Source organism: Rhinolophus sinicus, chromosome 1 (assembly GCF_057876585.1).
Source record: "Rhinolophus sinicus isolate RSI-liver-muscle chromosome 1, RSI-T2T, whole genome shotgun sequence".
Lineage (NCBI taxonomy): Eukaryota > Metazoa > Chordata > Mammalia > Chiroptera > Rhinolophidae > Rhinolophus > Rhinolophus sinicus.
In genome coordinates, this window is record NC_142501.1 from 19,333,701 (window position 1) to 19,356,037 (window position 22,337).

At 40.0% G+C, this 22,337-nt stretch overlaps 1 protein-coding gene across 3 annotated transcripts in view; it reads left to right on the forward strand.

Moving 5' to 3' along the window:
• The window catches only part of GNPTAB (N-acetylglucosamine-1-phosphate transferase subunits alpha and beta), an 88,406-nt gene extending 67,140 nt beyond the window's left edge, over window positions 1-21,266 (forward strand). For all 3 annotated transcript variants that reach the window (XM_074326216.2, XM_019732104.3, XM_074326217.2), the window contains 14 exons: window positions 246-407; window positions 805-984; window positions 1,171-1,341; window positions 2,888-3,011; window positions 4,179-4,382; window positions 5,033-6,123; window positions 8,211-8,410; window positions 8,633-8,852; window positions 9,551-9,664; window positions 11,070-11,155; window positions 11,415-11,513; window positions 14,849-15,016; window positions 17,398-17,488; window positions 19,886-21,266. In XM_074326216.2, the coding sequence (XP_074182317.2) occupies window positions 246-407; window positions 805-984; window positions 1,171-1,341; window positions 2,888-3,011; window positions 4,179-4,382; window positions 5,033-6,123; window positions 8,211-8,410; window positions 8,633-8,852; window positions 9,551-9,664; window positions 11,070-11,155; window positions 11,415-11,513; window positions 14,849-15,016; window positions 17,398-17,488; window positions 19,886-19,963 (2,988 nt within the window). In that variant the 3' untranslated portion in view covers window positions 19,964-21,266. The remainder of the gene's footprint in view (window positions 1-245; window positions 408-804; window positions 985-1,170; window positions 1,342-2,887; window positions 3,012-4,178; window positions 4,383-5,032; window positions 6,124-8,210; window positions 8,411-8,632; window positions 8,853-9,550; window positions 9,665-11,069; window positions 11,156-11,414; window positions 11,514-14,848; window positions 15,017-17,397; window positions 17,489-19,885) is intronic.
• Window positions 21,267-22,337: the final 1,071 nt, after the last annotated feature.

A 22,337-nucleotide genomic window follows, 5' to 3' on the forward strand; every position in this document is an offset into this window, starting at 1 on the left:
CATTCATTTGGGAAAAGTGGCTTGTTTAGGTTTTCTTGTTTTTTGAGATGTAGGCTTGCTATTTCATATATATGTGAAACTTTTCATCTTTAAATGTATATAATATATATTTAGATGTATACTATGTATACTGTATATTCTATATTATACGTATATTTAAAGTTCAGTGATCAAACTGGGAATCTAAAGGTGTCTCTTCTTTAGGGCTCAGTGTTTCCATAGGTAACCCTCTTGTTATTTTATAGTTGCAGCTGTACTCAGAGGCCAGTGTAGCCCTTCTAAAATTGAATAACCCCAAAGATTTCCAAGAACTGAATAAGCAGACGAAGAAGAACATGACCATTGATGGAAAAGAACTGACCATAAGTCCTGCGTATTTATTATGGGATCTGAGTGCCATCAGCCAGGTAAGGGATACAGAGATTCTTTCAAAACCCGAATCGCGGATTTAGATCGTTAAAGATGTATAGTCACTATATTAGAAGAAGGAAGAGGGTTTGAGTTGACTGGAACTTTTCTAATTTTCCCATCACTGCCATTGGTTAATATTAATTGAAGTGACTAGAATCAGATCCAAGAATCTTTTCTAAAAAGTGTGGGAAAGAAATGTCAGATATTTGTGTTGTTGTTGTTTTAACTATGCTGAGTGTTTTGTAGGTGTTGTAGTGTTTAAAAGTAAGACTGGGTCTTTAAAAGTCTGCCAGAGCATCCTGAGAGTAGAGAGGGCAGGGGGAGAGACAGGAGGAGGAGGAGGTGGGACTGAAGGGACATTTTACATCTTCATGGGCCAAATGTTTTTCTCAGTCTAAGCAGGATGAAGACGTTTCTGCCAGCCGTTTTGAAGATAATGAGGAACTGAGATACTCCCTACGATCTATCGAGAGGCACGCACCGTGGGTTCGGAATATTTTCATTGTCACCAATGGGCAGATTCCATCGTGGCTGAACCTTGATAATCCTCGAGTGACAATAGTGACACACCAGGTACGTGACTTTTCATATATTACAGGGCTGTGGTTTCTTTTTCTGTCTTTTACTTTTCCCTAATTTCACTCCCCTCATCCTTCTCACTTCCATTTCTACCTATCTTAGTCCTTCCTCACTTTCCTCCTTCCTTCGAAAAAGAAAATCACGCATTCACCCACTTTCTTTCTTTTTTTTCGTTAAAAGGATGTTTTTCGGAATTTGAGCCACTTGCCCACCTTTAGTTCACCAGCTATTGAAAGTCACATCCATCGCATCGAGGGCCTGTCTCAGAAGTTTATTTACCTGAACGACGATGTCATGTTTGGGAAGGATGTCTGGCCAGATGATTTTTATAGTCACTCCAAAGGTCAGAAGGTGAGTATCCAAGAGGAAGCGGTATCTAGCTTGTAAGTCACTTAGAAGTTATAAACGGGAAATCAGGAATCAGTATATATACTACTGTATTCAGATTTGATCAAATAAGCATTTCGAGTACTAAGCCCAGGAAAGTTAACAATTTGGGAGAAAGAAAGCTACCTCCTAGTAATTTTTCACTTTTCTACATTCTCAGATATCCAGAACCCACTCTTTTTACCCAGCCCTGTAAATTTTCTCCTACAACAGCAGCAGAAAAAGCAAAATCACTATGAAACACAAAACCCTGGTTACAGTGTCAGCAAAATGACCAAGATAGAAAGTTAGCTCAATTTATTGCTTAAAGACATGGATGCAGTTTCATGGAAGGCAGCTGGTCTCACTGTGTCTTTGAGAGGCAGGAAGGGGAAGTGGTTATGAGCACAGACTTGGGAGCCAGCTGTTTAGAACCGTGCTGAGCAATGACCTGACCTTTGTGTGTCCTGCCTGCATAGTGGGGAAAAGAGGAATCCCCCATAGCGTTGTTAGAAGGATTTATTGCTAGGCTGGAGGCTTATCACCGTAAGCTTGTAAGTGATAGAACTCTGCAACTGTACGTGGTAAATGCACAAAGCTACTTTTTCTGTCGCTGTTCATGCCACCCTGCTGTGCTCATTCTCTGGTCTCCCTGTTCAGCGGCCTCCCCCGTGTCAGATTGTAGGGCTGCAAAGTTGAGCTGTGGCTTCCCGGGGGTGACACACAAAATCGGTGACTCTGTACAGTTATTTCCGTTCCGGCAGGTGTGCCCTGGGTGCCAAGGAGTGGGAGCACAGGAGGTTGAAATCAGACAGGAACCGGGAAGAATTCCCAGCTGAGTGGAAATGAACTTTGACGAACAAGTAGGAGTTAGTTAGTTTCCAAACAGATGGAATGGGCAAAAGGCATGGAGACTTCAAAAGGGGAGCATGCTTCGTTTAATGATTTTCATTTCAAAAGTAACCGTGTCCCGTATCACATTTTGAAAGCAGGTGAGTCCACAACTCAGATTGCTGCACTGATTAATTTATCACAGAATCTTATGCTTAGGGTGTTTAGTGTTCATCTGTAGCTTTTCTCAGCCTTGAGACAAGATTATGCATAAATACACTCAGGAGTTAATGACAGCTGTCACAGGAAAGCAGTGACTTGTGTGGTGTACTTTCCACCTGCTTTGGCATGCATTTGTACTCACATCCAAGTCTGACATGTTGCTATTTTATTTCAAAATGTATTATAAGACCCTGGTGTGAGAAACCATCCATGAATTGAGTCCTGGTCTGCTTTCCTCGAGGAATGGAACAGAGTAAATGTGCTCAGTAAGAACTGCCAAAAGAATACAACTTAGAAAATGACTACCGGTGCAGGCAAACTAAAAGCAAACTATGCCAATGAATGTAGTCAGCCCGTGGAAAATATTAACCTTTGCTAGAGGCTCCATTTTTATTTTTTTTTAAAGGAATCCTAATTTGAGAGTTAAAAAGTGTCAGAAACCAGAAACCGGTGTACATTCTCTCTGGTTTTATCGTAGGTTTATTTGACATGGCCTGTGCCAAACTGTGCTGAGGGCTGCCCAGGTTCCTGGATTAAAGACGGCTATTGCGACAAGGCTTGTAATAATTCAGCCTGTGATTGGGACGGTGGTGATTGCTCTGGTAAGGATGTGTTCAAATGTAATTTGCTTCAGTTTATGGAATTTTTTCATTCCTAATCATTAGTGAACATGGACAGTGAATTAGACGTTCTTCAGGTATTAAAACAATCCGTAATCCAGAGACTCTGGAGGTGATGACTAGTGTCTGTGTGATCCAGCTTTTCGTATTATCCATCGATGAGGGCATTTTCCCATGTTGGCCTGGCACTTGAAAATGCCTTATCTTATTATTGAAAATACGGAAATCAGGAATACCCTTAATCACGTAAGCTCGAGAGCAAGGACATCTGTAACTGGTTCTCACAGGAGCTCATGGCTGGTGGCTTTTAGCAGCAGATGGCTATACATAGGTCAGTGCGTGACTAAAGAGATGGCAAAAGAAATAAATGTAAAAAAAAAAAAAGAAAGAAAGAAATGTCTCATCTCTTCAGCATTTCTTCTCCCTTTCTTACATGCTTATATTTGGACTTGTTGGTAACAATAAGTTCTTTACTTTTATTTGTTGCCGTCAATTTATAAAGCATTTAAATTTATGAAACATTATCCATTATCCACCTTAATTTCTTAGTCACCTGAGAAAGAGAGAGTACATGCAGAGATGTTGTCATCCCCGTATTTCATATGAGGAAACAGATTTGGAAAAGTGTTGAGTACTGGAGGAAACAAAACTTCAAGTTGTGTTTCAGTCAGATCTATCAGATGCTCTTTTGAGAAATAGAAGCAGCTGCAGGGAGAACACACAGACATGCAGAGTGGATCTGTGCAGCCCAGAGAACTCAGCCACTACTAGAACGTGGACATTAGATAACGAGGTTAGCACCCATAGTCGGTCATGTTTCGGGCAGTTCTGACAGCCACAGTCTTTGGAATAACCTCTTCCTGTGTCCCTGTTCCTCCCTCCACGTCTACACGTGTCCCCTGGAGCAGTTTTGAAGTCTGTGCCTCTCGGTTGCACAGATAGTAAGTGCCCAGCCCACAGTCAAGTAATGCCCCCTTTTCAGTTCGTTTTCTTCTTAAGCTACACGAGATATCTTACTAAAGAATGAGGTGAATGCTTTCTGACTGAACCTTGGGCATCCATCTTGAAAACACTATTAAGAAATAAGGAACTATCTCTTTTTTAAGATTACAAGTGCAACAAGGTTCTGTTTTCCTCTTCCCTCTATAGGTAACAATGCAGGGAGTCGCTATGTTGCAGGAGGCGGAGGAACCGGGAGTATTGGAGTTGGACAGCCCTGGCAGTTTGGAGGAGGAATGAACAGTGTCTCTTACTGCAATCAAGGCTGTGCAAATTCCTGGCTCGCTGATAAGTTCTGTGACCAAGCCTGCAATGTCTTGTCCTGTGGGTTTGATGCTGGTGACTGTGGGCAAGGTATATTTATTGCCATAAAAACACAGAAGGATCAGGGGATAAAACTCCTTGATAAGTAGAGAGGGTAAAGTAATTATTCTCAGTGTATCCGTTTCCCAGCTTTGCATCCAAACTAGTTGTAAGTTAAAAGAGAAGGACACAGATCTTTAGAAAACAGTAGATACTAAGGCTACATCTTTTCCTTTATTGCTTGAGTCTGATTTTTCTTTTTACTAAGCTGATTGACCTTCGTAGAAAAATACATGATGATGGTTTAATTTGGAAATAACAAAAGACCAATCATTTATTAGATAAGGATGGTTTGAATACTATATCTTGTTGATAGCTTATTAATGGAGGTGGTTTTGGCAGAAAGTTGTATTTTTTCAAATGGACAAAAAGATGGAAGTTGACCATTGGAATTTGCTGTCAAGAATTGTGTGGTGTCTTGGTAGTGAGGCAGACTCAGCAAACATTCCATGTTGATAATTGTGGTGGCTTCAGATAGTAAAACGAGCCCTCCTCTGCCAGTAGCTCTTAGATTAGAATTTCTGATTACTTTGAAGTCCATTTAAAGGCATTCTTAGTAAAAACTCAGACTCTAAGAATTAAAGGAAAGGGAAGGGAAGTGCCTAATTTTTTTTAAGTCATGTTTGTGCTTTTTCCTCTAGATCATTTTCATGAATTATATAAAGTAACTCTTCTCGCAAACCAGACTCACTATGTTATTCCAAAAGGTGAGCACCTGCCTTATTTCAGCTTTGCAGAAATAGCCAAAAGGGGAATTGAAGGCGCTTACAGTGACAACCCAATAATTCGACATGCTTCTATTGCCAACAAGTGGAAAACCATCCACCTCATAATGCACAGTGGAATGAATGCGACTACAATACATTTTAATCTCACACTTCAAAATACAAACGACGAAGAATTCAAAATCCAGATAGCAGTAGAGGTTGACACAAGAGAGGAACCCAAACTGAATTCTACGACCCAGAGGTCTTACCAAACTTTGGTTAGCCCCATAACACTTCTTCCAGATGCGGAAATCCTATTTGAGGATGTTCCCGAAGAGAAACGCTTTCCAAAATTCAAGAGACATGATGTTAATACAACAGGGAGATTCCAAGAGGAGGTGAAAATTCCCTTGGTAAATATTTCACTCCTTCCAAAAGAGGCCCAGTTACGTCTCAGTAACCTGGATTTGCAATTGGAACGTGGAGACATCACTGTGAAAGGATACAACCTGTCCAAGTCAATCTTGCTGAAATCGTTTTTGATGAACTTACAGGACGCCGCAGTACAAATAAACCACGGTGAAAGAAATGATAGTTTGGAGGTCCCACTGGCAAAACAGGTTCACAAAAGCATGTTGCCAAACAGCTTAGGAGCATCTGAAAGGTTACAGAGGACAGCTTTTCCAGCGGTGACAATGAAAGTCACTGGCCACTACCAGCGTCAAAATCCACCCTCGGACTTGGAAACCAAAGCAAGCTTTAGATCTGAAACTCAGACCCAAAAAGTAGGCGGCGGAAGTGTGTGGAAAGAAAAACTCTCATCTCTGATGGTTCCACTGGAAACGCATGTGCCCAAAGAAAACAAAATCACAGGGGAAGAAGAGAAAAACAGAATGGAGGACAATCCTCAAAATCACATAGATCTTAATGAAGTGTTACCCGGAAGAAAACTGCAACATTACACAGACAGTTACCTGGGCTTTTTGCCGTGGGAGAAAAAAAAGTATTTCCAAGACCTTCTTGATGTAAGTGACATCCAGCCTTGTTCCTTCCCATGCTCAGGAAAAAATAACCTTGTTAAGTGATAATAATCTAATAGCAGCTACATTTGGTCCAACACTTTTCTGTGCCAACCACTGAACTACATGCTTTTCTTAGGTGGTTTCATTTATTGTCCCAATAACCCTAATAATAAAAATAGCTTATAGCAGTTTCTCCTAAGTATTGTTATCCCCATTTTACAGTTTAGAAAACGGTCTTGTTGTGAAAATGAGCAAGGGATTCCACCTGGGGCATAGCCTGAGTAAGCGGTAGAACAGGAATGGTATCTTTGCTTGCCATGCTGTGATTTCAAAAAAATGCTTTTGTGTGCACCCATGAGTCAGATCTGATATTTTCCCAGCTTTGCTGATGAAAAAAAACCAAGGTGAGAAGTTCCTTAGCTTCCCCGACATCACAACAGCTAGTCAGTGTGAGCCAAGTGTCAGAGTAGGAGAGCTTTCCCTCCCGAACCACGGCCTCCGCAGAGCTGCGGTGTCTGTACGTCTCCCGAGAGCCATCACTGCTAACAGCTGGGGAAGGCAAGATGCTTAGAACACAGTCGCTGCTAATGGTTATTCAAAGAGCAAGTCGGGAACACAGATTTGTGGGCGAATAATTGTAGCAATGTGACAGGTATCTCTGTTGAGGTGTGTGCAAGGAATCCAGAAGGAACATTCCTTATCTTTGCCTGGAGGTATTGGGAAAGACATCCTTGAAGAAGTACCCTGTGAGCCGGCTTTTGAAGGGTGGGTAGGAGTTAACAGACTCAGAAAACTCCTGTGGGATTGTGAACAAATCCCAGCCATGAGTGGCTGTCAGGCTGGGAGAAAGGAGGATGAAGAGGGGAACTATGTCTTACTCCTTTCATTGTCTTCAGGAAGTATCTTGTACCTGGCACAGTAGGCATTTATTAATTGTTGAATGAAGGAATGCAGAGTTTGTGCCTAGGTTTATTTTCACACTGTTTTTCCTTGTTTTAATTGCAAAAGTGCCATAAGCTGGTATTAGAAATTGCAAGCTATGTAACAAGAGATACAGTAAAAAGGGGAAAGGTCTCCCTCCTTCCTTCCTTATCTCCCCACTTGAGATAATCACGATTATAATTTGGTGGGTATTTTTCACTATTTTTCTATAGGTATGTAAACATATAAACCATATGGTTTCTGTTTTGCAACAGTGAAGTTACACTATACATATACTGCTCTGCAGTTGCCTTTTGGTTTGTGACATGTGGGCAAATTGCCCATGTGACTGCCATTGTTCTTTTTAACAGCTGCAGGCTAGTTCCAGTGTTTTGCAATTTCAAATAGTGTTGCAATAAATATTCTCATACACATATCTTACTCTTGAGGATGTTTTTATTTCTGTCGGTAGAATTGCTAGGTTAAAGGGTCTTGCGCATGGAAATTTCAATATGTCCTTCTGAAATGTTGTACCACTTCATGCTTCTACAAATAAGTATCCACGACTGGTTGTTTCGCCACAGGCTAACCAACACCAGTTATCATCAACCTCTTTACATTTTTATAGCTTGAGAAGTAACACTATTGCGTCCTTTGTAAAGTGTGTTCATATTCTTTGCCAATATTTGCCCATTCAGTCAGTTTTACCTCTTATAGGGTTCTTTACATTTTATAATACTAAGACAATTATATGGTGAAACCAGTTTGTATTTTAGTTCTTGTGTTCAAAAGTCAAGTACTTGCTGCTTTGAAATCACCAGTAGAAAAGCTTGATATGAAAACACTATCAAATTTATTTGTAAATAAATTTTCTAAATGTTGTATTGAATGGCTATGACATCTCCTGGTTAATGACTATTCTTTGGCGAATCCCCTTCATGCTACAGCTGTTGTACTCAGGCCAATGTTGGTGATACTTCACTGGAATCCAATTCAGTCCTGCTCTTAGTGTCCGTTAAGTGATGTGTGAGTGCTCATTTCATTTGCCCCTCATGGATCGTTAGTGACTAGTCATTACCACATTCTATAAATGGCACCTCTATCTCTTGTTAACCGAATATACTTGTGCATTAAACATAACGCTGTGGTGTGTGGAATTCTCTTTTCAGGAAGAAGAGTCATTGAAAATGCAATTGGCATACTTTACTGATAGCACACATACTGGGAGGCAACTGAAAGATACATTTGCAGATTCCCTCCGATATGTAAATAAAATTCTGAATAGCAAGTTTGGATTCACATCTCGGAAAGTCCCTGCACACATGCCTCACATGATCGACCGAATAGTTATGCAAGAACTGCAAGATATGTAAGTCTGGCTTGTGTTTGGGTTGCTTGCGTGTGCTTACAGCTAAGGCTGCTTGAAACTTACATCTTTGCCGTGCTAAATTTGTGGCTCTAATATTTGAGGAGTCATATGTTGAAGGTATTGTCTAAATAAGTGGGAAGGAAACAAATGCTAACTCCACAGATGTTAGGCACCGTGTATATTTTAAACATCCCGAGCTCATTGTGTGTTACATCTGTACAGGTTTCCTGAAGAATTTGACAAGACATCATTTCACAAAGTGCGCCATTCTGAGGATATGCAGTTTGCCTTCTCTTATTTTTATTACCTCATGAGTGCAGTTCAGCCATTGAATATATCTCAAGTTTTTGATGAAGTTGATACCGACCAATCTGGTGTCTTATCTGACAGAGAAATCCGAACACTGGCTACCAGAATTCACGACCTGCCTTTAAGTTTGCAGGTATTGCATTTTTCCCCCCTAAACTTTGTGACGTTTTAAATAAAACTTTTAATTGTGATACTTTCTTTTTCTCCCCCTGTATCTGTCAGTGTAAGTCAAGTAAAAGCAATTCTTAATATTTAATGAGGGTGTTCCCAACTAGTTCATTTTTAGTGCCAGAATTAAAACCAAATTTTGAGTTCGTATTTTATGAGATTACTTTTTTAGGCTTGCAGTGCGGATCGCTATTGTATTGTCTGGAGAAGAGCCAGACCATCCCTGAGTTTAAGACTCTCGTGACGAGTTCATTCAGGGGCTTCGGGAATGGCCGACTGGAGAGCCCAGCCAGGCCCGTGATGCTGCACAGGACCCCCTGTCATGGTCCCCTCTAGTCCCAGGAGTAGGAAGCTCACTATTGAGAGTGCCAAGATGCATCCAGCTGCAGGTCACCCTTCTGGTGATCCCCTGGACCATCTTGTGTAAAATGGTACCTCACAGTCCAGGATGTTCTACTTTGAGACGAAGATGCAATACCTGTATTTGTTTTGTCTTGTTCTGCTCTTTTTAGGGTATCTTTAGCACAAGAATCATATAGTCAAAGTCTCTTTGAAGATAGAGTTTATTAAACATTTTGGAGACTTTTACATAGTTTTTATTTTAAAACCACAATCATTACTTGTAACATACATAGGAGGTTTATCCTTTTATTTTTCTTTAAGGATTTAACGGGTCTGGAACACATGTTAATAAATTGCTCGAAAATGCTTCCTGCTAATATCACTCAACTAAGCAACATCCCAGCAACTCAGGAAGCATACTATGACCCCAATCTGGTAAGTGGAATGCGTTCTTTTATGAAAAACAGAAAGTGTTTCCTTATCGGGTGTTATTTACACCATTTCTGTATGGCACTTCAAAAACTAGAAGTGGGCTCTGTGTGTATATATAATTTTGGTGGAAAGTAGCACAGATAATCCAGAATAATTTATATCTTGTTTTGGAATATCTTTTCTCTTACCCAATGGATGTTAAGCTAATATTGAAATCAGTTGCTTACATTCTATAATTAGGCCTCCTATTCACTAAGGATGGCAGAAACTAGCTCTAAAGTAATCTCGTTGGCTTGGGAGAATAGTCCTGAGGTTAAACATTAACCAAGGAAGTACGAGTATTCGTCAACTGGAATACCATCTTTCATCAAAACTAAGCTGTTTTGATGCTGACACTTTCTTGATCTTCCCAGAAGGTGCTGTGGATGATTGACATACGTATATGTTGGAGTGCCACTTGGCTGAAATGATTGGAAGACTGTTAATTATAAAATGCTTCCCAGTTTCAGAGAAGTGATAATGTGAAAGAAAAATGTGTATTTAGAATTGATGGAACAAGGGTGTAATATAGCCATTAATTGATGCTTACAATTAATTTTTACTGCTATATGGAAAAATGTTTACAAAATAAAATTCGTTGGGGGAAAATAGGTAGTACCATATACACAGTATGATTTGAACTATGGAAAACTCCCAAATACCTTCACACACGCACACATGCACACACACACCCCAAAAAGTAACAGAGATGACAATAGATTAAATCATAAGTGCTTTTTAATTTCCTTTTTCACGCTGGTATTTTGCATATTTTCTCTAACGAATAGCTTTTACTTTCAGAATAAATCAGAATAAAATGTTATTTACAAATTTTTTCCACCTTGCCAATGATCAAGCCATATATAAATAATTTATAGTAAACTGCAGGTAAGACATTTATAAATGAATGTAGAAAAGAGTAACAAATCAATAAAAAATCTGGTTCCTGATTGAAGGAATCATTCATTTAGCATTCACAGTGCACGTCAGGGACTGTGTTCCTCTCTTCTGTTCTCAGAGAGCCCCAGGAAGGCTCACAAGGAGACACAATGTGATGAGTGGCAGCCGCTCGTGACAGAGGTTAGCACAGGAGCCATCAGAATACGTAGACAAACTATAAGTATCGTTGACCATGCACTGGTTGGTTTAGCATATGACATGGATTAGTATATAGATATGTGCCACTTAAAACTTTATTTACAAAAACAGGCAATTAGCTTGCGGGCCATAGTATACCAATTAGATTTTTAAAAACATTGTCTTGATTACTAAGTATTTTGATACCCTCTTAAATTTTGCACCTGAGGCAGATGCTTTGTTTGCCTTACCTGGTCCCTAGCCCTGATGTAATGTCTGTATTTTCTCACAGCCACCAGTCACTAAAAGTCTAGTAACCAACTGTAAACCGGTAACTGATAAAATCCACAAAGCATATAAGGACAAAAACAAATATAGGTAAGTAGACATGCAATTTCCTCTTTGTTTAGTTTAAGAATAATTATGACAAGAATCTCGTATTTTCATATAGTTTTACAATAGTTTATTAAGCATTCTTTTAAAATGTATTTGAGATTGTTTTCTTATGTGAGATTGAAACATTAAGTCATTCTGAGGATGTTGAGTCTGTTAAAGTTTTATAAAATGTATTTCTTATTGAAAGTTTGTTTTTCATATCCATGTAAATATTTACACTTTTTAAATGTTTGGTAATTAGGTTTGAAATCATGGGAGAAGAAGAAATTGCTTTTAAAATGATTCGTACCAATGTTTCTCATGTGGTTGGCCAGTTGGATGATATAAGAAAAAACCCCAGGTACTGGATTTTTAAATTAATTAATAAACTTTATTTTTTAGAGCGCCTTTAGGTTCACAACAAAATTGAGCAGAAAGTATAGAGAATTCCCATAACTTTAAAAATTATCTTTAATCATGCAAACATGCATGAAAAAAAAAAAGCAACAGAACTAAAGAGAACGGAGTGATTTATTTCTGTTTGGAGCAGATGGAAATGGCTAATGATGGAGGTAGTGTTTAGACTGAGAGATAAGAGTTGTGAGTTGAGATAGGGTCCACTCATGCACAGACTTCTATGAGTCAAGTGACGTGAGCTGTTCAGTGCCACTAAGGGGTGGGACTGCATCACAGGGGAGGTGAGGCCAGACAGCTGGGCCTCTCAGCATTTCTAAAATTAAATATTTTTTATCGGAGTCTTTGAAATGGTTTTGGAAGTCTTCAGTTTCACCTCATTTAAATTATGATTTTAATTATAAATACTCTGAGATGTAAAAGTTCTAGACATGTTCAAACCATGGTTTTTTTTTCTGAAAATCCCATTCTTGTTTGGGCGTAAGGGCAGAAATTGGAATTTTAAGAAAAATGAAACTATCTTGAATGCTTATTTAGTGTATTTAGTAATTCAGGAAGTACTTTATTTCCTACAAAATAATAAATGCATACTTCCCGTAAGCCAAGTAAACAGTAAGACACAATAATTAATAATCACCCAGCCTGTTGCTCCCTTTGCACATGCTGTTCCCTCTGCCTGGAATGCCCTGCTCTAATTTTTAAAAATAATTTTAACTTTAAGAATCAATTTCGGTATGTGCTTTTTGCCTCCCCCATTCTGTTGATATGCTTTCTCAGTCATTAGTGATCTGTAGTAATGCCATTTGAGAATGTGCAGTTCTTAGTTATACCTTCTCCTTTTATATCCTTATGCCTATTTGCAAGTTGTTGGATGAGTTGTTGAATTCATAGACCTCTGTGGTACTTCGGGAGATAGGATTTTACTAAAAAGACACAATGGTAAGCCAACCTTCACCTGCAGTGTCTGCCAGGCCCAGATACACCCTGTGACCCTGACCAAATTTTATCATTTTGAACCCTTTCTTGTTTTGTTTTACTTTTATGGGGGCTCATTTTAAGTCAGGAGTGGAAAAATCAGTCTTGACCTCTGAGGATAGGTTTATCCCCTTCACAAGGAGTTTGGGCTGGGCAGCACCCAGGCTTTGCGTTTCCCTCGGACCTCTTCATCGCTGCTGCCCTCCTGCTTGTGTTGGCTTCATCCTCAGGCTGGAGATGGGGCAGCCTCCGCTGTTCTAGATGTCCCTGCAGACGGAGCCATGTTCTGAGGCAGAAAGGGCTCGCCCTTTGCTGTGTGTCACGTGTTGTCCCCTCTTCCTACACCAGTCACTGTGAAGGGGAAGGATTCGCTCATACTAATTAGAAGCTGCCTCTGGGTTGGGTTGGGGGCTGCCCTCCATGCAAGTCAGCTCATGGGGGTAGAAATACCCAACAAAGTGTAGATTCTCTTTAGAAAGAGAGGGGAGTGTTTGCTTGGCACCCCGAAGTGTCTGCTTTAGCTACCCTGTATCCACACACACCCTTTGTCTCATACATATACTTTCTTTAATTTTTCCCAAATTTTGAAAAAATTTTCAAGATACAGAAAACAATTTTTTTAATTTTAAATAAATTTTTATTTAAAAAAGTACAATAAATCCCATAAATACTTAACCCAGGTTTTAAAATTATCAGCCTTTTGTCATCTTTGCTTGATCTTGCTTCATCTATTTACACATATACACACACATACAAAGGTTTTGCTTTTTATTTTTGTTTTTGCTGAACTATTTGAAAATTGGTTGCAGACATCCAGACACTTTACCCCTAATTTAGCATATGTCTTCTAAAACAGTCACACCACAAGACCTTTCACACATATCTAAGAACCTTAACATTGACTAAATAATGCCATCTAATAGATAGTCTGTCTTCAGATTTCCCCAGCGGTCTCCAGATGTTCTTTATAGCTGTTGTTTGTTTTTAATCCAGGATATAGTAAAGGCTCATGCATTGTACTTGCTTGACATATCTCTTTAGTATTTTTTTAATTTAAAGCAGTCCCCATGTTTAGAGAATAGCTAGGATAATGAACTTTCACATGCCCATTACTCATCTTCAATAAGCAATTTATGGTTGATCTGGTTTCATGTAAACACACCCACTCCTTCACCACTACCCAATTATTTCTGCATCAGTCTCAGACATTGTATCATTGTATGTAAAATTTTCAATATATTTCTCTATAAAGATTCTTAAAAAATAACCACAATACCATTTATTATTCCTTAATACGATAAACTGGTCAGTGTACACATTTCCCCAATTGTCTTTATATGTATTTCTTTCCTTTTATATGTTTTTAAGTTTGTAGGTTTGAAGTGGCATCAAGTAAATTCATTACAGTCTGTGGGTTTTCCTTCAATCTCGCTCTCCCTTTTTCACCATATAATTTTTTGTGTGTGTATATGAAGAAACCCAATTATATATTCTGTATATTTTCTACACTTTGGCCTTCTCTGATTGTATCCCAGTTGTTTAACATGTGCCTCTGTCCCTGTATTTCCTGTAAATTGGTAGCTGGATATGAGAGGTCTTTATTATTATAAATTAAAGTTTGGTGGGGTTTTTTGTTGTTTTTGGTTTGGGGTTTTTTTGTTGTTGTTGTTGCTGTTGTTTTAGCACGTGTACTTCAGAAGTGCTGTTATCTACCTACCATTTTTATGGGCCCTCAGTTTAGTGACTTTTGCCTTGAAGGAAACTTGAAACAGTAGGGAGGCACCTCTGTAAGATTACAGAGGAATGGAAAGCAATTCCTTTTTGCCAGAACTCTAGCATCTTACAGTTTGCTTGGAGACATATTAAGAAAGAGTCATCAGAGTCATAGACTCTATATAGCTTTGAGGCTATCCCAATATCTATGTGACTGCTCTTAGTAATAGTACTGTCAGTTCAGAGAACTGGTTTTAGGTACTTACTCATTTTTCCCCTGGTTGCTAACAGAACGCTCCAGTCAGTTAACTACATTTATTAAACACTTACTTTGGAGCATGCCAACTGGAAATCATTCATTTATTTCCACAGCTAGAAGGTGCTTTCAAGATTATCTTTCCTAGCGCTGCGTTACAGGTGAGAACTATCCAAAGAAAAATTGACAGAACATTACTCCCCCAGAGAATCGTATCAGTACATGTAACACCTTGGCACATAAACCATTTAAATATATTTGGAATCTATATTTCTTGTTTTGTTAAGTCAGGATCATCCTTATGCTAACCAGTAACCCCGGGTCTCTGTTATTTCCAGGAAGTTTGTTTGCCTGAATGACAATATTGACCACAATCATAAAGATGCCCAGACAGTGAAAGCTGTTCTCAGGGACTTCTATGAATCCATGTTCCCTATACCATCCCAGTTTGAGCTGCCAAGAGAGTATAGAAACCGTTTCCTTCATATGCATGAGCTGCAGGAATGGTAAGTGCTCGTGGTTCATATACATGTGTATTTTTTTTAGAGTGATGCAGTTTTTTAAATGTGTTATTTGCTCTATAATTTCTTTGCAAAATACACTTATAGTTTTTATGGAGCATAAGAATTGAAATGTACTTTCTACTGAGCTCACTGGCCGAGCACATCTGCTGAGCCTTATTCATTGTCGTTACTTCCATCAGAGTAGCCAGCCACCCTGTTTCTTGAGCACCTGCTATATGGCAGACACTGTACTGGGCAGTATGTTTAGTCTTTACAATGAAGGGCACTGTCATTGCCATGTTACAGATGAGAACATGGTAGTAGAAGCTGAAGGATTTGCTCAAGGTGAGGTATTAGTAGCTGATAAGTGGCAACTCCTGCCTAATTCCCCCCCTCCTTCCCCCTGAGAATATAGTGGTATGACTCCCCTACCTATGGCTCCGTGGGTGTTCCTTTTTGGCCTCACCATGTCCTGCGTTCTTATGTGGGGAGCGGGAGCTGAGACCCCTCCTGCCGCCCCGCACGACAAATGGGCAGCGAGCAGGGTCCCCCGCATGACACATGGCACAACGAGCAGGGTATGGTGCCGGCCAAAGCTCTCCAAAGGGCGGTGGAGCAGTTTGTACATATGAACACTCAGTCTCAGGAAGACCAGGAGCAGCTGCCGGAGAACTGGACCCCCGTGGAGGGGTGGGAAGACGTGGATGGTTCCCCAACCAGCATAGGCCAGAGAAAGTGAAGGTCGTTGCAGCCCTGTGGGCTGGGAAATCCTTGCTGAGGCCCTCACCCCCAGGTTGGGGAGGACTTGGAGCCCTTGCCCTGCGGAGCGGGCACATATTGTAGAGTCGGCGCACAGCCCTGGTGAATGATTGTGGACTATGAGGAATTGCTTTCCATCCCTGATTTGATGGACCACTTGACTGTTTGCTTGGGAACGTACCACCATAGTGGAGCCTGGTGGATGTTTGCTTTTGTGTCTCAAGTGGCCGCCGTTGAGAATATGTGAGAGCCCTGGCTGAGTCCAGGAAGTCTGTCTGTGCCCAGAGAGAGGGGCAGTGCCCTGAGAGGCCCTGGTTGTGTCCAGGGTGCCTGGCTGTGCCCAGAAAGACCGGTGGTATCCTGAGAAACCCTGGCTGTGCCCAGGAAGATTGGTGGTAGCCTGAGAGGCCCTGGCTGTGTCCAGGAAGTCTGGCTCTGCCCAGAAAGAGTGGTGGTACCCTTAGAAACCTAGGCTGTGCCCAGAGAGAGTGGCAGTGCCCTGAAAGGCCTGGCTGTGCCATGGGAGACTGGTGGTACCCTAAGAAGTCCAGGAAGTCAGGCCATGCCCAGAAGGACTGGTGGTGCCCTGAGAAACCCTGGCTGTGCCCAGAGAGCCTAGCTGTGTCCAGGATATTGTATCTACCTCCAGGCTCCTCGCCTGGAGGCTCCTCGGGTTAAGTATTTATGGGATTTATTGTACTTTCTAAAATAAAAATTTATTTAAAATTTAAAAAATTGTTTTCTGTATCTTGAAAATTTTTTCAAAATTTGGGAAAAATTAAAGAAAGTATATGTACTTTCTTCCTCGCACAGGGCCCCTCGCGGAAGGTGCTTGTCACGTAGATTGTGAGGTGAGACACTGTAGGGGTGGAGTGTGGGGACAGAGCCAGGAGTGCAGTTTCCAGGCTCTCGGCTTCACATAGAAAGGTGCTGGCTCAGGTAGTAAATAGCCATCAACTGTGATTGGATGGCTGTGGCTAGTTGGCCGTCAGCTGTAACCAGTGAGCCATTGGCCACTAATATAACTGCTGTGGCTACGCTAGCAGCAAATGGGGCCCTAGCAAGAAGATGGTGGCTGACCTGGCAAGCGCGGATTGCAGAGAGGAGGATGCCGCCAGCGAGACTATAGTGGTGTGACTCCCCCATCTATGGCTCCATGGGTGTTCCTTTTTGGCCTCACCATATCCTGCGTTCTTAAGTGGGGAGCGGGAGCAGAGACCCCGCAGGCCGCCCTGTAGGACAAATGGCACAGCAAACAAGGTCCCCCGCACGACACACTTTTAGAGCAGGAACTTCATTTAATTCATCTCTGTATACACAGGAAGTATTGAGTGACTGAGGGAATAAATGAATATGAATGACTAAATAAAAATGATTGAAAGAGTGCTTTTGTTTAAATGCTAGAAGTAGTTTTCTTTTGAAGTCTTCTCCTCTGCCTGAATAACTTTACTAATTCAAATATAATGAAAAAGCAAACTCATGTGAGAAACGTATATTATGTTAACATTTTAGGATTGCCTCCAGTGTTTCTGTGTTTCATGTTGTTTTTGCTAAATAAATAACTCAAGCTAATACAGTGAAACCATGCACAGAGCTACATAATTGTTTCTTTTCTCTCTGAACAGGAGAGCATATAGAGACAAATTGAAGTTTTGGACTCATTGTGTACTAGCAACATTGATTATGTTTACTATATTCTCATTTTTTGCTGAACAGGTAAGTTTTATATATTTTATATAGGGATCAAACAGTATTTCTTGGTATATTAGTATCTGATTCTTTTAGAAAATAATATAAATTCACGAGAAAGTTTTTTTTGTTTGTTTTTCTATTGGGGAATTTTGGGGAACAGTGTATTTTTCCAGGACCCATCAGCTCCATGTCAAGTCATTGTTTTCAATCTAGTTGTGTGTGTGTGGGGGAGGGGTGCATCTCACTGGCCCATGTGGGAATAGAACCGACAACCTATGTGTTATGAGTACTGCACTCCAACTACTAAGCCAACCAGCCTCCCACTGACAGCTTAGCTCCAAACTCAAGCCATTGTTTCTTACTGGCCCATGTGGGAACTGAACCGGTGACTTTGGTGTTACGAGCACCTCACTCTAACCACTGACCCAACCGGCTGCCCACAAGAAAGTTTTAATTTCTTCTATTGGCTTACAGCTCATATGTCAATATGTCAAATATATTTCATAATATTTAGGCATCAAACATAATAATCTTTTATTCATTTATCTTCTAGATCCATTACCAGTATTCTTTTTACCTGGAACTCAATAGATTAACTTGCAGAGTTCAAGCTAAAACTGAAAAGCTCTAATATTTTTAACTCAAAACCACCTAGAATCCTCATCTGATACTATTTTTTTAGGGTTTTCCAATTCTTTTTCTTTAACCTTTCCAAAAGTGATCGTAGTATCTTCTCTTCAGACTTCCCACGTTCTGTAGATGGTGCCCCTCGTACTCACTTACATGTTCCCCACTAACATTTCCTTTGAATTGCTGAGAGCTCTCCAGGCAGGCACACACACAGCCTCCTTCAGCTCCGTCAGGTGAGGGTCCAGAAGTAGGAGGGAGATTTGTGAGATGAAAACAAAAGGACAAGAGCATCCTTAGTAGGCCGCAGGTATGAAATGCTCTGAAGAAAAAGGAATGAGGAAGGAAGGGAACAGTGTCTGGGCTGACCTGACTGGTGCAGGGCAAGCGGACCTCACCTCAAGCCTCCTTCCTAGGTGCCTGCTGAGTGGAACTGTTCTAGCTGTCACTCACGGGAATTTACTTCAAGAAGGAAAAGGAGGTCAAAGTACCAAGAGCTTTAGGATAAACAGCTCCTGGGCTTCCTGCCACAGATGGAAGGAAATTCGAGAAATGGAAAATTGGGCAGGCAAATAGGACTGCGATTTAACCTTCATCTACTTCCCCGGGGAATATAATCTTGTTCTTGATATTTGTTGCTATTGTTCCTGGCAGGTAAAAAATCTTAGGAAAAAAAGAAATCTTAAAAAGACTATATCTGCTTTTAGAGCAGAAGAGCAGGGAGGAACCTGTGAGTCTGCTGCTTGCTGGCCTGCGATGGGGAAGGAGAGGGACCCTGGCTGAAGGGAGCAGCTGGTCGCAGTGGAAGGGAACAGCAGGGTCAGGCTTTCACCTGCTGTCTATACCGGCAGAGAACAGAGGACCAGAGAGGCAGGAGGAGGGAGGAAGGAAGAGAGGAGTAAATCCCCTCTCCTCTCTGACACCTGCTCTTTACTTACTTGAATCAAATTCCTTAACCTCTGCCATGCTCACAAACAAACCAGCCAGTGCTGCCTCTTCCTCTGCCCCAGAATTCCAGCTCATCATTCAAACCATGGGGGTTTATGCTTTGGCAAAGCCCCACTTCCACCTCAAGATGGATGAGTAGACAGTAGGATCCCAAGTTAAAATCATAAAAGTCATGTTTATTTTTCTCATCGAAACTTTATTACAATGATGGTCAGATTTTCTGTTTCACATGTCTTATGGATTAACTGTTTCTCTGAGAAAGAAATATTTATCCAGGTTCTAAACTAGTAAATTACAAATGAACTTTTTGCCTTACAACTCATTCATAAATTGAGTATTACTTATATTTTCAAATGATTGTTGCTATGTTTAAGTATAGGGAGAAAACGATAATAGTATTTTAATGTAGGTTTTTTACTTCTTTTTTTTTTAAGAATTCTATCTTATATGTGTAGTCATTTTCAAACTTGGAGACAACATCTTAATGGCTAAACAGAGCCAGTCTCCTTCAATAGAAAATGACTTGACAAACAGACATCTTGAATATAAATGTGCTTGGTAATTGCTCTGTGAAATCTGTAGTTACAGGTCTTTAAAAGTGCAGCTTGGGCCAAAATACTTTAAATTCTTGTGGGTTTAAATATCTTGTGGGCACATATCTCTAGGTATATTGACCCTACAAAGCCAAACAAAAGTAGTGGTTGATTTTGTTTTGGGGAGGAATCATGGAGATTGTTTGCTGTCTGTTTTTGATGTATAAGACTGGCAATGATTAAGGTCATATGACTCAGAAAATTTAAAGTTTGTCAACATGGAAATTAAAATTTATTTTTGTCTTTCATTTAGTTAATTGCACTTAAGCGGAAGATATTTCCCAGAAGGAGGATACAGAAAGAAGCAAGTCCTGATCGAATCAGGGTATAGGAGATCTTCATTTGAAAATCATCTACCTCAGCATTCACTGAGCATTTTAAAGCTTGACATCACAGAGTTGTCTTTCTGATGTGATGTTTAGCCAGCTTGTCCTGAAGAAGGAAAAACATCCAGTTTAATGCTTGATCTGTGGCGTGAATATAGCCTACTGACCAGGAATTATTTAACCAACACACTGAAAACTTGTGTGTTGTGAAGCTCTGAACTGGTTTTACTTTTAAAGCATTTGCTTGTGGACCTGTCATTCTTTTAATGAAAAGGCTCACTGACGACACTGCTGCTAAGTTCCCATGGCAACCATTGCCAACTAACTTCAATATGAGCAGCCTAGGCAGCCATTGCTAAGAGTCCCCAGTCTTTGCAATCCAAACCCTTTTGCTGTGGTTTTACATTTTTGGTCTTTTGTTTTTCTTTTTTCCATTTCCCATTTTTAAAATAAGTAGCTACTAAGTTAATGAGTTGTTCTTCTGAAAATAACGAATTGGGATGTCTAAACATGTTTTTATAGATTTAAATAATGCAGCAATATCCCCTCTATTGGCAATATCTAAATTATGGATTTTATAAACATTTAAGACTGTAAATGGTCTTAAGTGACTTAAATTACTGACAAACTCAATGACTGACATTTGAAATATTTTGTCCTTTTTCACCTCGGTCCCTAAATATACTGTGATTTCATATGGAGGCCTAATTACAAAGGGCTAGAGTTAAGTAGCAGAGCTACTTTCCAGATGTAATTATGTTTGGGAAATACACATATTCTAACAGAAGTGCCTCATTTTAGAAATGAGTACTGCTGATGGTATTGGCCCATTACAGTGTTGTCTTTTTTAATATTCATCGGTATATTCCAATTGGTTTTATATAGTGCAGGGGTCAGCTAACCTGTTCTGTGAAAAGTCACATAGTAAATATTTGCAGGTCACATGTGTCTGTTGCATTTTCTTCCTTGTTTAGTTTAAAAAAATTGTTTTTAACCTTTGAAGATGTCAAGACCATGTTTAACTTCCAGGCCATTGTTTGCTGACTATTGGGATAGAGAAGTAGTGTTTTTATGTATGGGTAAGTCCTGACGTGCAGCCATATTTTATTTATATAATCATTATACAGTGGATTTCCAGAGACCAGAGTCTATGAGTCCTTTTTGAACTCTGACAGGTTTTAGATCATGATCTGAACAGTATTCTTTCAAAATGGTACACATATTTTGTAAAAAGAACTTGTAATGTAAATACTGTGTTTGTGCTGTAAGAGTTATGTATTTCAAACACTGAAGTCTCATAACAACTTACATTTTGTCTGATGCTTTGATTTTTAAATCTCTGAGGAGTGAGTTTATTGTTATCCAGAGTCAATAATCACTTAAGTACTTATACAGTGTGTTAGGGTCTATACTGAACACTACTGGAAATAAATGGAAAGTAGTGTAAGGACACAGTAGTATTATAACATACTGGAGAATGTCATTTTATAGGGGGAAAATAAGTTCTAAATGGGATTGATCATTGAAATTTAGGGGGTATCTGGGTATCATTTATTTAAAAGTAAAGAATTTATTCTAGAAAGGTTATAGAGAAATAAATGTTTGGGTGTGATGGAGATTTCTGTGTTTAGAAGAATATAGTTCTGTCTAATTAGGACTTTTTAGATAATGGGATAGATAATATACATCATAGAATATTCATAGAATCATTCTTCTAATTCTGTTAGAGCCATTAGCACAGAGGAACCTCAGAGGTTGATGAGTAGTCAAATGACTTCAAAAATTTTAAAGCCTCAGAACCATTAATTCAAATGAAATTCTATAGAAGGCCAGTTTATAATACAGAAGAAGGAAAGCTGCTCATCCTGCTTGACCCCAAGGTGGTGCCTCCAAACTCCCATGCCTCCCCGGCAGTTTCAGAATGACTACCTGGACCACACCCTGCATTTTGTCATCGAGAACACCAAGGTCAGGAAGATTACATGACTGTTCCAAATTCTGACAGCCAGTTAGAGGCAGAGGTGTGTTGGAGCGAGGTTGTCTGTCTCTTTTCCCATCCCCACCAGGCCATGTTGACTCCCCATGACATACTAGCATGAGCAGGTGAATCACACACTCTCTGCAGATTTCTGGAGTTCAAGTCCCGGATCCTGGTGTTTTGCTACGATTCAGTTTTCTGAAATGGTGATGATTAACGGAAATGGCATGTGAGGTAGACAGTTAAGTTTGTGAACTTGTTGCAACGATGTTGCTAACCTTTTCTGATATCAGAGGGATTATTCATTATGAATTTGTACCAACTGGACAAACAGTTAACCAAGTTTACTATTTGGAAGTGCTGAAAAGGCTGCGTGAAAAAGTTAGACGACCTGAACTTCT